Here is a 12,334-nt window from a genome sequence, read left to right on the forward strand (position 1 = left end):
CAGCTCTTTACCTATAAGAACTGTGATGTCCCCTCCCCCTTTAGTGATAAAGAAAAAAATTAAAATTTTTATGTTTTTAATTCAAAAACATTTAATTTTCTTCTCTACTTAAGTTCTTTCTCTTTGCTGCTTGATAAGTCTTTTCCATTCTCTCTGTTATCAAAGCAAAGGTTAGCCTTCTCTTTACGGCTCTAATCACTAACATCTGAATTTTCTGCATTTCTAACAAACACATTATAATCCTTAAATCCATTGTAAGTACTTGTTCTGATAGGATGACTTTATCATGATACGTATACTCTTAATTTTTCCCTCCAACATGCCAATCAACAAAATAATTTTGAGCATCTATTTAAAAAGCAATGTTCTTAAGCAGAAAAATAGACATGGTTTCTACCCCTAAGAAGCTAAAGTTCTAATTTTAGCAATAGATGCCATACACACACACACACGCACGCACGCACACACAAATTTAATGTTATCTATTACAAAATAAGTGTAAACACTTAGAGTTTGAATCACTGAGAAAAGTCGAGTTTCAACAGAGGTGATTAGGAGAGGCTTCTCCCTGGACCTGGGACATTTTGAGGGCAGCACTGATGTGCTTTCCATTGTTGTGTCTCCAGGATCTAGAACTGTCCTTAGCACATGTTAAGGGCTTAATATGTCAATTGAATGGAGGAATTTGAGCTAAGCTTTAAAGGATAGCTTCTGTTTTGAAATATAGGAGCTTTATTTAAAGTTAAGGGAATGGTAACAGGTAGAAAAGGCAAGACATGATTAGTCTTATAAAAACTGCAGATTGGCTAGATATGGTAATAAGAATAGTATATTAAGAGGCAGTACAGATTTGGGGAAGATTTGAATTCCATATACATAATTTATGTTTAACTTGGTGGAAATTAAAGGAGTTCTTACAGGTCTGTAGGAAAGAGTTGATAAAAGCATTGTTTTCAGTAGATTATCGCTACTGTAGTAGGGAGGAGAGCCTGCAGGTAGATTAGTTACAGTATATATGAAAGAAACCGTAGCAGTAATTTGTGAAATAAAATTATAACCTATAATTATGAGTTGTAGTTCTTCTGTAAGACTTTAGGACTTGAAGATAGTATAATGGTGACTTAATACTGCCATATGGAACATCTATCCTATAGTACCACAAAGGTAAAATATCTTTTGAACAAACTGTCCTGAATTTATTTTTAGGGTGGAACTGCCATATAGGGAATTCTGGGCTAAACGGACTATTGTATCTATTGTGTCAGCCAAAAAGTTCGTTTGGTTAATGAATATGTTGTTCAATAAAGTTTTTGGTGGAAATGAAAAATGTCTTTTATTTTTACTTAAAACCAAATGAACTTTTTGGCCAATCCAATAGATTTCAACGTAATTCCTGTAATGAATAGTTTCATAGAGCAGCTACAGGACCCTATTATTTAAGCTTTGTGAAACTTAAAAATATAAAAGATCAGCTTGGCTTTTAATTCATTTTCACTTGCTTAACCAGCTGGCCAAAGTTTAGATGTTCCTTTTGAATTTAACATCTATATCACTGTCAAGATTAAGAGAGAGGACCATTTGGGCAAATAGAAGTTACTTTAGTAGTTAAAATGTAAGAAGGTTAGCTTTTAATTATGCTAGTAGAGTGGGTATCAACAATAAAATTTGTTAGAATGCTAGCCTGATTTTTGTTGTTGTTGCTGTCGTTAATCAGTTTTAATGAGCTTTAAAAACAATAGTTAGTTCCCAAATGTGTGTTAGCCTAACAAGAAATTTGGGACAAAAGTCCCTGGAAGATTGTCCAGAGTCTAAAACTTGACTATAACGATCTAAAAAATTGACTATTAACTCTAAGGTTATCATAGTGTTGTAGTTCAACTGTGTCCTCAAAATAAACAGAAAACCTATTTAGCCAGGACTAGGGTTTGTAGTTAAATCCAGCAATTACACACATTCAAGTGTCATCATTAGATATATATGTGTTTATAATTGTTATCAGTATTTAATTTACATACATCCTACCTTGTTGCATAGGTAGGATACTTTATGGCTTCTTTCTTAGAACTGCTCCTGTGGTGTCCTCTACTCATGTAGTGGTCTCGTTGAACCTTCTGGCTCTGTGGTCCTCTGCCATTGTGCCCTCACCCACATCTGCACTCTAACTTTGTGCCCACCTCTTGTTTTTCTCAAGTTTGCAAATAGTACCAATCCTTAGGTTTGAGGGAGAAGTTGATTACATGACTGGTTTCACTTTTAATCATTACAACCATGCTGTGTGTGAGGTAGAGCAGAGAAATTGAGATTCACAAAAATTAAGTAATTGACCCAAGAAAACTTAAATATTAAGTGGCAGAGCTGAATTCTAACCCATGTCTTTATTACCAGTGTGTCTGTCGCTGGTATCTGTTGCCTCTGTAAATAAATTTTTCATGTGTGTAGATTTCAGTAAAATTTTAGGAATGGTGGTTAATGTAACTTAAGACAAAGTGTGAAAGCCATAATGGACTTATCCCCCACTCTTCCCCCACGTGATATTTGCCACGTCAAATCAATCACTTACTAGCCTAATGAGTTTTTATTTGGTAGAATGTTAGAGAAAGTTTTGGTAGTGAATCTTTCTGAGTACCCTGTGCCCACATAGGGCTACACTGCCCTTTGCCCACTCAACACTGTGGTGATATAGTGGGTTGGATTTGGTGGTCTCTAGGTGGGGAGAATGGATCCTTGAATGCCTTCCTGCCTCCTTTTCTACATGTGTCATATGTAATTCACCTCTTGTATGCTTACATTCCCCAACCTCCAGAGCACTCAGCCGTATGATAGAGCTTTCAAATTTCATAATCCACTGGGTCCACGAACTTAACTCCTAATAATTTCAAGGTATACAAAGGAGGCTTTTTTTTTTTTTTGTAAAACTTGATTAATTTGTAACTGTATACCTGATTAGCTTGTTAAGAATCAGAAAGAGAGTAAATGCTACTTTTCCCATTTTTGGATTGATCAGGGTTAAAAAAAAATGAAAGGGAAACTAGAATATGAATTCTCAGCAAATTGTTGAATATAACATTTTAGGAAGGATTTTAAAGCCAGCAGCTAGAATAAAGCCCGATTTTCCATGTTAATATTTTTTAAAAGCATCTGTTAATATATATGTTTATATATAGGTGTATATGTACATCTGCTAATATAATAGTGTGTACCTATTAAAATGTATCTGTCCTATTGTGTATATATAAAATAACAATTGAAATGAGGCTTAATCAGAATTAATAAACAATGTCATATAAAAGATATTATTCCTAACTACCCACGTACTAAATTTTCATGAGTGTTTAGTATGTTATCTAGGATCCTGAGACTTTCTTCTGAGTTGGTTATCCATATGCCTAGTAATAGCTTATTTACTTGTGTAGGTAGGGATTTATGTTCTATAAGACATAATAATCAGTTACCATGTTGTTCACACAGATAGAATAGCTTTTGTTTTAACATTATCTTTTAAAATTCTAAATTATGCTTTATCTCCATGAGTAGAAATTAAAGTAAAAAGGTTTTTATTCATATGTGAAAGCATTTGTGTGTAATTATATTTTCCCACCTGTGAAATAGTCTGTCTTGGTAGGTATTGCTCCATCTCTGGAAGTCTTTGAGATAGATGTCTACTTTAAAGGGTCCTACAGAATGTGTAGTGTATATCAGCTAAGAGAATATGGAAGATCTTAAAGCGTACCACTTTTAAACATTCAGTCTTTAATAGCCTTTGTTCCAGAAAAGGAAATATTACCGTTTTGAGCTAGTATACATAACTCTCTTCCATTCTGTTTTGGGAAGCTTAAACATATTTGATATTAAGAATTTAGAGCTGTTTTATAAATTATCTAGATCAGGTTTTCCATTTTACAACCTTTTATCTTCAAATACAGATTTGTTCATTCATGGAACAAATTAAGCTCTATTATATGCAAACCCCATGATGAATAAGACACAATCTTTGTGCTAAAGGACTTTGTAGGCTAGTAGGAGAGATAAGACCAGATCAGGAGCAACTATAATACAGAACAACATGTAATATATTCGCATGTGAGTAGTATAAACAAAATGGTAAAGTTAGTTATTGGAAGAAAAGATCTTTTTTAGCTCTGAGGATCAGGGAGGACTTCTCTGAATAGGTGGCAATTATTATTATTTTAAGATGTCTTTAAAAAGGGTAATTTCACGAAGAGGCATTACTGAGTGTATGTAAGTGGTTAGATACAAATAGAGTGGTAGCTTATCTTGGAAATAAACTGTAGAGTCAAAGAAAGATCAGCCTACACTTCACTTTTATTCCATAAGGCTGGAGGAGTAGAAATCATGAGAAGTGTGAGATTTTATAAGATAAGGGAGGAAAAGTGGATTCATTCTCCTTAAAGATGCCAAATTTTAGATGAAGAGAGGAAGTAAGGAATAGATGAAAGAGTTAAATTTGGAGTCAATGAAGGAGTTTTCACACCAGGAAATTGGTGACTTCACAGGGTACAGTGTGGACAACATTAGGAGAGGCAGGTCGTTAAAGAAGGTGGAATGAGTGAGGGGGAACATGTGAAAGTTTAAAGAACAAATTTAACCCAGTAGAATGGAAGTTTTTGAAATACATAAGAGAACTGGACACAGTAGTGAAAGTTAAATGCTGTTACTATTTGAAAATACCTAGTGTAACCAACCAAATGACACAACACTTGTATCTAAATTGACTGTATAGAAGTCTTTTCATGGTGCTTTAAAATACCCAATGCAGATGTTTACTTCAGTCTTACATACTTAGAGCAGATCGTCTGTTTATTCTTTTCCTGGGATTCTTTCCAGGGTATTATAAAATAATAGTCATTGTTTATGTAGTGCTTTTACAGTTTCAAAAAGTTTTACATTGAAGAATTTAAAAATTTTTTATACTATATACACACACACATTTGATATTAAACTTTGTTTAAATTTAATTTCACTGCTTGGAGAAAAATCTTAAAAGGCTTGTGGTGGGGGGTATTAATGTTCTCATTTTACCAGATGATGCAACCAGCTTTATTAAATGACTTGCCCAAGCACACTCTTATCTTTTATGTTTTTCTTCAACTTGAAAAAGCTTCTCTCTGGTAAAGCAGTTGAGTAAAGCGGTTTTTTTGGTTTTTTTAAAACTCATTGTGGGTGCTTAGAAACTTGCCAAGGATCTAAAAATATAGTCTCTGAGAGAGGGTAAGTGAACTGCTGCTCTGTTGCAGACTTTTTGGGGTTCCTTCTGTCTTGCTGCAGTCCTTGGTAATATCATACTGCAGGGCTGTGAATAATTCACAAACCGGATATGCCCTACTGGAATATTGCGTGTTATCTCCTCTTTGTGACTTAGTCTCTAGGTGAAATTGATTTTAAATAAATTGATTTAAATTCCAATTTAAATCAGTAATCAAGAAAATACCATTTAATCATTTCCCCCACAGAAGCACATTTTTATTTAACCTTAATAGATAGTCTCTTAAACTCAGTTTTCATTTTCCTAGAGGGACATTCTGTACATTGAAATGCAATGCTTTATTTAAATTTTTTCAGGTTAATTTTGCATCTATATCAGAAACCAAATGATTTGGTTGTTTTATTTACATAAGCCAATTGAAATAGATACTGCTGAAGTTTATCTTGCTCTACTGATTGTTGATGGATATTTGACAGCCATATGCTAATGTAGACAGTTATTTTGTTTGACATTAAAATGTATTTCTTTGTGCCTTTTTCTTTCAGATACATAATTTTTAAATGAGAATGATACTTTTCAAAGAATCAAATATAAATAAGCATTGTGGAAGGAATCTAGGGAGTATCTAGATCAGTACGAGAATTTTCAAATATTGGATTAGGCAGTGGCCTCTTTCTTTTCTTTCTTTGGGAATCTTTTTGATTAGGATTTCCAGCCAGTAGATGAGGAGTAGACTGGAGCTCCAGGTTGGAAGCTGTCCCTACTATCACTTCTCTGCTCTTTTCCAGAATTCCTCAAAGGGAGCATGGAATTCACCAACAGAGTGTACAGCTCCTCCTCAGCAAAGGACTGCAAATCTGCTCTGAGTGAATCACAGCTGATTCTTAGGGGATAGGATACTTTCTTTCCTTGTTCCAAATAATCTGTAGAGAGACTTGAGCTCCTATAAGGAGTCTGTGGATCATTCACAAAATGATTTGTAAAGATGTCATGATCCCTTTGTCTCAGATCAGGGGTTCACAAACTTTTTCTGTAAAGGGTTAGATGGAAAACATTTTAGACTTCGTGGCCAAGAGGCAAAGTCGATATAATATAGATACTTACATACAAGAGAGAAAGCAAATGGTCACAAATTTTTATTTATAAAATTCAATGTAGAATAATTAATAATTGAATACAATTTTTAAAATACAGGCCTACTAGTGAGAAGAATGGAATTTTTTCGTGGGGAGAGGATAATATTTTGCTTACTTCATGTTCAAAGTTAGTATTCCCTGTCCTCAAATTGATTGTGAATGTTCATCTATGAAAACTATTCTTAGCTCATAGGTTGTATAAAAACAGGTGGGAGGCCAGATTAGTCCATGGGCCATAGTTGTTGACCCCCTGTGTTAGACCATAAATTGCCACTCTTCTGTTACTTTTGAGCTTGAATGAAATTCCATTTATGTAATACTTTTGAACATTCAAAGAGAAATTGGTCTTTAAGGCTTTAAGTATAATTTTTACTGAAGTATTCTGTTTGTTCTGGTGGAGAAACAGAAGTCTTGCCATTCATTGTCATTCTAGTGAATGTCTAGTCTTTTGAGAATTTGTTGAATTTTTAAATAAGTAAAAATTTATAAGGCATCTAGTGAAGGAAAAATTAGGTTTATAATATGTAATCCCAAGGACACAAAATATAGTGTAGTTTTAAGTATTAAGCATTCTGTATATTACATGTACTAGGAAATTAATGTCTCTTTTATATTAAAATTTTATATTCAACCCATCCTGCTTAAAATTTTTTTGGTTTATTCAGGACAAAGAAGGCGAATTAAAAGGCAGAGCCTTCTTAAAATGGCTAATAATTTAGCAGTTGTGAGAATGATGATTTCTATTCCTTTAACAAAGGTTTTCAAATGAACTGAACATTATTTATGCGGTTGCATAGTTAACATGCGAAACCACAATCTACTCACAACTGATTTTTGTTGTTGTTGTTGCTTTTTATTTTTCTAGGATTTCTGTCTGTGTAAGATATATTCATTACCCAGTAATGAAACTTTGTATATACCATATGGCAGCCTTGTTCCTAATGTGAATTATAAACAGCATGCGATTAACCGTCCTCTGGTATGAGACTTATATCTACTGTGGTATTCACTAAAGCGTCTGTCTGATGGTGTGATGTTTTAGGACTTGAATATTTGGTGTTTCTTGGTTTGTTTTAATTTCATATTTTCACACAAGCTTGGTCTGTTTACCTTTATTTTTGTGTCCTTTCTTTCTGTGTTCTCCCCACCTCTCTGCTTCACCTTTCTTAGCAAAGATGAGGATTTCTACCTTCAACATACATTGTTGGTCTTGTCTTCTGTTTTTGTTAGGAGGGACAGCAGTGTGATAAAAGAGGAAATCAAAGCCTTTCTTGCCAATCGGAGGATTTCCCAAGCAGTTGTTGCACAGGTAACAGGTAAGAGCTGAAGAGCCCTTTATTCTGGAATCTTGTCTAGTCTCTGCCTTCTGGTGCAGATGTTGGAATATTGCTTGCATTTCTGCATTGCAGTGCAGATCTGTCAGCTTAGGCATAATAATGTATGCCTGTGATTTAAAACCCATTGTCTCCGACATCTTGGAGCTTCTCCAGTGACTTTTTTTTTTACTTGTGCTAGTAAATTTTACAGCATTTGTAATAAGCATAAAATTCCCTATTTTATGGCTAAAAAAGGATTCTCTGGTTTTCTTGTAATTGTGACAGAGCTTATGACACATGCACATCCAACTGCTATCTACATTTCATATTTTTAAAAGCTTCACAGTCCTCCAAATCCAATCCCTGATTTTACCAATTAAAAAATGATTCATGAGAGTAAAGGAAGTTGTGTTTTTTCAACCACTTTTCTATATGTGAAAGCTTTCCTCAAAGCATTACTGAGAAGATAAGAATTACCAGTGTCTTCTCTTTGTTTTTTATATCCCATCCCATTACCCACCCCACCGCAGCCCCATCCTGAGTATGTGGTGTATATGTGTCATTCTCTATTCAGATTGCATTTTTTATGGAGTTCTTGAATTTTGGGGTAGCATGTGTTTTCTTTGTTGGTCTGTAGTCTTCCTTTCTTGGATATCAATGATTTATAAGACCTTAATAAAATCAACTATGTCTTAGTCATGAGAGGAACCAGAAACTCTTTCAACTACATGTTGTAGTTGATACATTGTTGTGTGTTGTACATTGATGGATATGAAAATTAATTTGTTCCTCCCCTTCCTTTTTTTAACATGCCACTAGCAGCTCTGTGACTTCGGGCTTTTTAGCCTCTGCACCTCAGTTTCTTACTTCTACAATGATATAGTTGGATCTGATCTTTAACAGTACCTTCCAATTTTAAGATACTATTTCTATTCTCTAGACATTGATACATATTGAAGCTCATTTACCTAAACGGTTGTTATTGACCATTTATTTGGTTAAAAATGAAACTTGAGATTTCAGAAGTCTTAAATTTCACCCCAAGAATCTAAGGTCAGCCAATTTTAATATGTGTGTAACATATTACACTAGTAATGTATTTTTATAAATGACACTTCCGTTCGTGGTAAAAAAAAAAAATTTAATTAAAGGCATGTCCCTTCGCCTAGAAATCTTAAACAAAAGGACAGTGTGTGAATTTAATTTTTATAATCTTCAGTTGTTTTTCAGTAGGATATTTAAAATAAATTGTTACCTTTATCTTCAAGGATTAAGGCATGGTGCTAAGGGCATTGTAAGGGCAAGTTAAGTGGGTTTTACCAAAACCCACTGATGTGCACTATGGAAAGATGGAGCGTTGTCTTTCAGGACTTTTATTTCAGCCCCCAAGATTAGTAGCAATAGTATCTTCTAGCTTGTCAACCTCAAAAAAAAAAAGACAAAATCGTACTGTTATAGACAGCATTATAAAGTTGATTTTGCCCAAGTGGAAATATTTCTGAATGTCTTGAATACCCTGAATCTTGAATCATCTTGGACTTTTTAAATAATATCTTTTGAAACCCATCAGACGTTGATGCAAATTATAATAAAATACCTTTAAAAGGAATTTCTTAGCCATATCTAAAGCATTAGTTATACCATTCATCAAATCCTGCCTTTTTGGGGTTTTTGTTTGTCTGTTTGTTTTGTTTTTTCTATTCAATATTTTTCCTTAAGTTTTTTTAAAACTTATTTTATACTGGAGTATAGCCAATTAACAATGTTGTGATAGTTTCAGGTGTACAGCAAAGGGACTCAGCCATACATATACATGTATCCATTCTCCCCAGTACTGCCTTTTGGAAAGGGAAATTAAAAGATGTTTTAGCATCTTGCTACTCAAAATGTAGTCCATGGGACAGCAATATTGGAAGCTTATTAGAAATGTAAAGATACAGAGTATCATGCTATACCTACTGAATCAGAATTTACATTTTAACCAGATCTCCAGGTGATCTGGGTGTGAGAAGTGCAGTTCTAGGAGACTGGTAAGCTTTCCTGATGCTAATTTCAATGGATTGGCACTGTTTAACATTGCCCCAGTCAGTGACAGTCATCATGATGCCATCTCCTGTTTTTGAAAGCAAGAGTTGAAATTTTTACACAGGTATTATCTGTTATAACACATGGACTTTTCTTTTGCCACTGTAATCATAAGATTTGGTACTGTTAAAACTTCTTGCCCCCATTTCTGCCTCACCCCAACTTATTCTTCCTCCTCGTCATTCCTAGTCCAAAAGCTGGTTCATTTCCCCTTGATCAGATATCTTTAATGGTTCTCCATTGTCTAGAAAATGAAACGCTTCATAATCTACTCCAGGCTTCTCTTTATATCCTTCTCCTTTTCAGTATAATCCCTAGCTGGATTCAGCTATGTGCCATTTGTAGTATTCTGGTCACCTGGATGCTAATAAGTCGTTGATTGTGCCTAGGACACCTTCACCTCCTCACCTTGGTCTTATCAATTCCTGTTTATCAACATTACCTCAGTTATTATCCTCATTCTGACTTCTTTGATCACTTTAGCCCATGTAGACCTCTCTTTTTTCTGAAATTAATACACTTAGTTTACCACCCTGAGATATTAAACCTCATTTCAGTTCTGCATTTTATAGTAGTATTCTTTAAAAGCAAAGATCTTTCTTAGACATGCTCAAAGAGTCTAGCATTGCACATACTCTCTGAAGATCTCATGTTTACCTAGAAAGGGAGTATTGGTGAAGCTAACACAAGCTACACATGTGAAAATTTATCCAGTATGACTTTGTCCAGTGGTGTTCCTCCTCTAGAAATATTAATTTGCTCAACAAATGCAGCATTAATTCCTGCCCTTAAGAAATTTGTATTTTTCTTTTATCTACTTTAATTCAATTATTTACATAAGGCAGGGGAATGAGGATGATTTATAACCAGATTGGTTCATTGTCCCTTTGGTCAACTAACTGAATTCATGTATTTCTCATGTATTACTGTGTTACATTTTCACCCAGCCTGTCTAGCCATCAAACTAAACTCAGGGGCAGTGCTTTTCATTCCAGAAAAGACATCCGGCTAGAGAATGGTGAGTTAGTGAGAATCAGTTTGAAGCTTGGCCCTCATAACTGGCCCACCTGAGATAGAGTGGCCCGAGTGAGGAAGCCTTCCAGGTGCCCAGGGCTCACTCCTTGGGGTACCTGATTAATATATAGGCACATTTTTCTGTCTAAACAAATTAATCAAGTGTATCTTAAAAGAATGTGTACCTGGTGAAATCTACCACAAAATAAAGTTTAGGATATGGTGCTCTGGAATCTGTCCTGTATTGGAGTCTCTTAAAGTCAGTTAAGTTTAACTATATTATGTGAAATAATGAAATAAATCAACCTTGGGATAAAAATGAGAACGAGTGGTGCATAACAAAAGGAAATGCTAAATAAAAATGTGTAGTGAGGTGCAAAATTATAACACATGGGCTTGTTCCAGAAACAAAATACAGAGGCTTCTTTTTATAGATTTGGAGGATTTCTATAATAAGATAAACAAGAAGTTCATGGGTGGGGTCTGTATAAATAATATCCTACTGATAGGAAAAATGACAGTATAAACAGGATATAATAACAGTGCCTGCTGAATTTCCCAGCATGTTATTTGTAGCTTTTTTCACAGAGTCACAGCTGCTCCCACCAAGGGTGGATTTTTACCTCTGTAAGAGGTCGAGCAACTTTCTAAATTCTCACTAACAGTGGTGGGGTGGGGAACATACATAGCCTTTGCTTTAGTAATAAATATGTATGTTTTATATTCACTTTCAGGGTGAAACATTTTCTTGGGCTATTAGAATTCTTAAAACATGATTTTCTTTTTAAATGACCTCTGGGAAAAATCACGCTGGCAGAATAAATGAGTAAATGGGCAATGCTTGAGTGAGTGCTTATCAGCTAAATAAATATACTAATTAGATTCATGTCCTCTTAAAAAATAAATAAGTGAAAGAAGAAAAATTAATCATCTCTGAATTTTAAGAAATTTATCATAATTCTGTTTTCTTGAATGATAGCAGTATAATGGAAAAGTGACCATTAAACTTTTGAATCCCAAAATTCTAGTCCTTCTGTCAAATAGCCTTGTGATCCAGGACAAATCACATAACTTCTCTGAGCCTCAGTTTCTTTATTTATAAGACGAGGGGTTTGACCAAATGTTTTCCAAGTGTCTTTTCTAGTTGTCAAATTTCCGTTCTGTTTTTAAACTGTTAAGTACATTTAACAAGTATGCATGTTACCCCTATCTAGTGACTCTCATTCCCAAAATGTAAGAATTTGTATAAAGAGAAGCTCTGAAACAGTTTCAGAAGTGTTCCAGCTGTATTCAGATCACTTCCCTTTTCTTAGTTATCTTTAAAATGAAGAGTAAAAGCACTATGTATTCAATTTAATTATGATAATTTCTTTACAAAGTAGAACTTCAGACCAGACACTAAAAACCAACTAAAATGTCAATATACCTTTTTTTAAAAATAGACTTTATGTTTTAGAGTAGTTTTAGGTTCACAGCAAAAGTGAACAGAAAGTATAGAGAGTTCCCATATACCTCCTGCCCCTCCACACACACACAGCCTTCCCTACTCTCAGCATCTT

The 12,334-nt window shown here is 34.4% G+C and overlaps 1 protein-coding gene across 9 annotated transcripts in view; it reads left to right on the forward strand.

Annotated features, from left to right (window-relative positions):
- The window catches only part of HMBOX1 (homeobox containing 1), a 109,401-nt gene that overhangs the window by 12,782 nt on the left and 84,285 nt on the right, over positions 1–12,334 (forward strand). For all 9 annotated transcript variants that reach the window (XM_067745285.1, XM_067745288.1, XM_067745286.1 and 6 more), the window contains exon 3: positions 7,591–7,676. In XM_067745285.1, coding sequence (XP_067601386.1) covers positions 7,591–7,676 — 86 coding nt within the window. The remainder of the gene's footprint in view (positions 1–7,590; positions 7,677–12,334) is intronic.

Source organism: Pseudorca crassidens, chromosome 7, assembly GCF_039906515.1.
Source record: "Pseudorca crassidens isolate mPseCra1 chromosome 7, mPseCra1.hap1, whole genome shotgun sequence".
NCBI lineage: Eukaryota > Metazoa > Chordata > Mammalia > Artiodactyla > Delphinidae > Pseudorca > Pseudorca crassidens.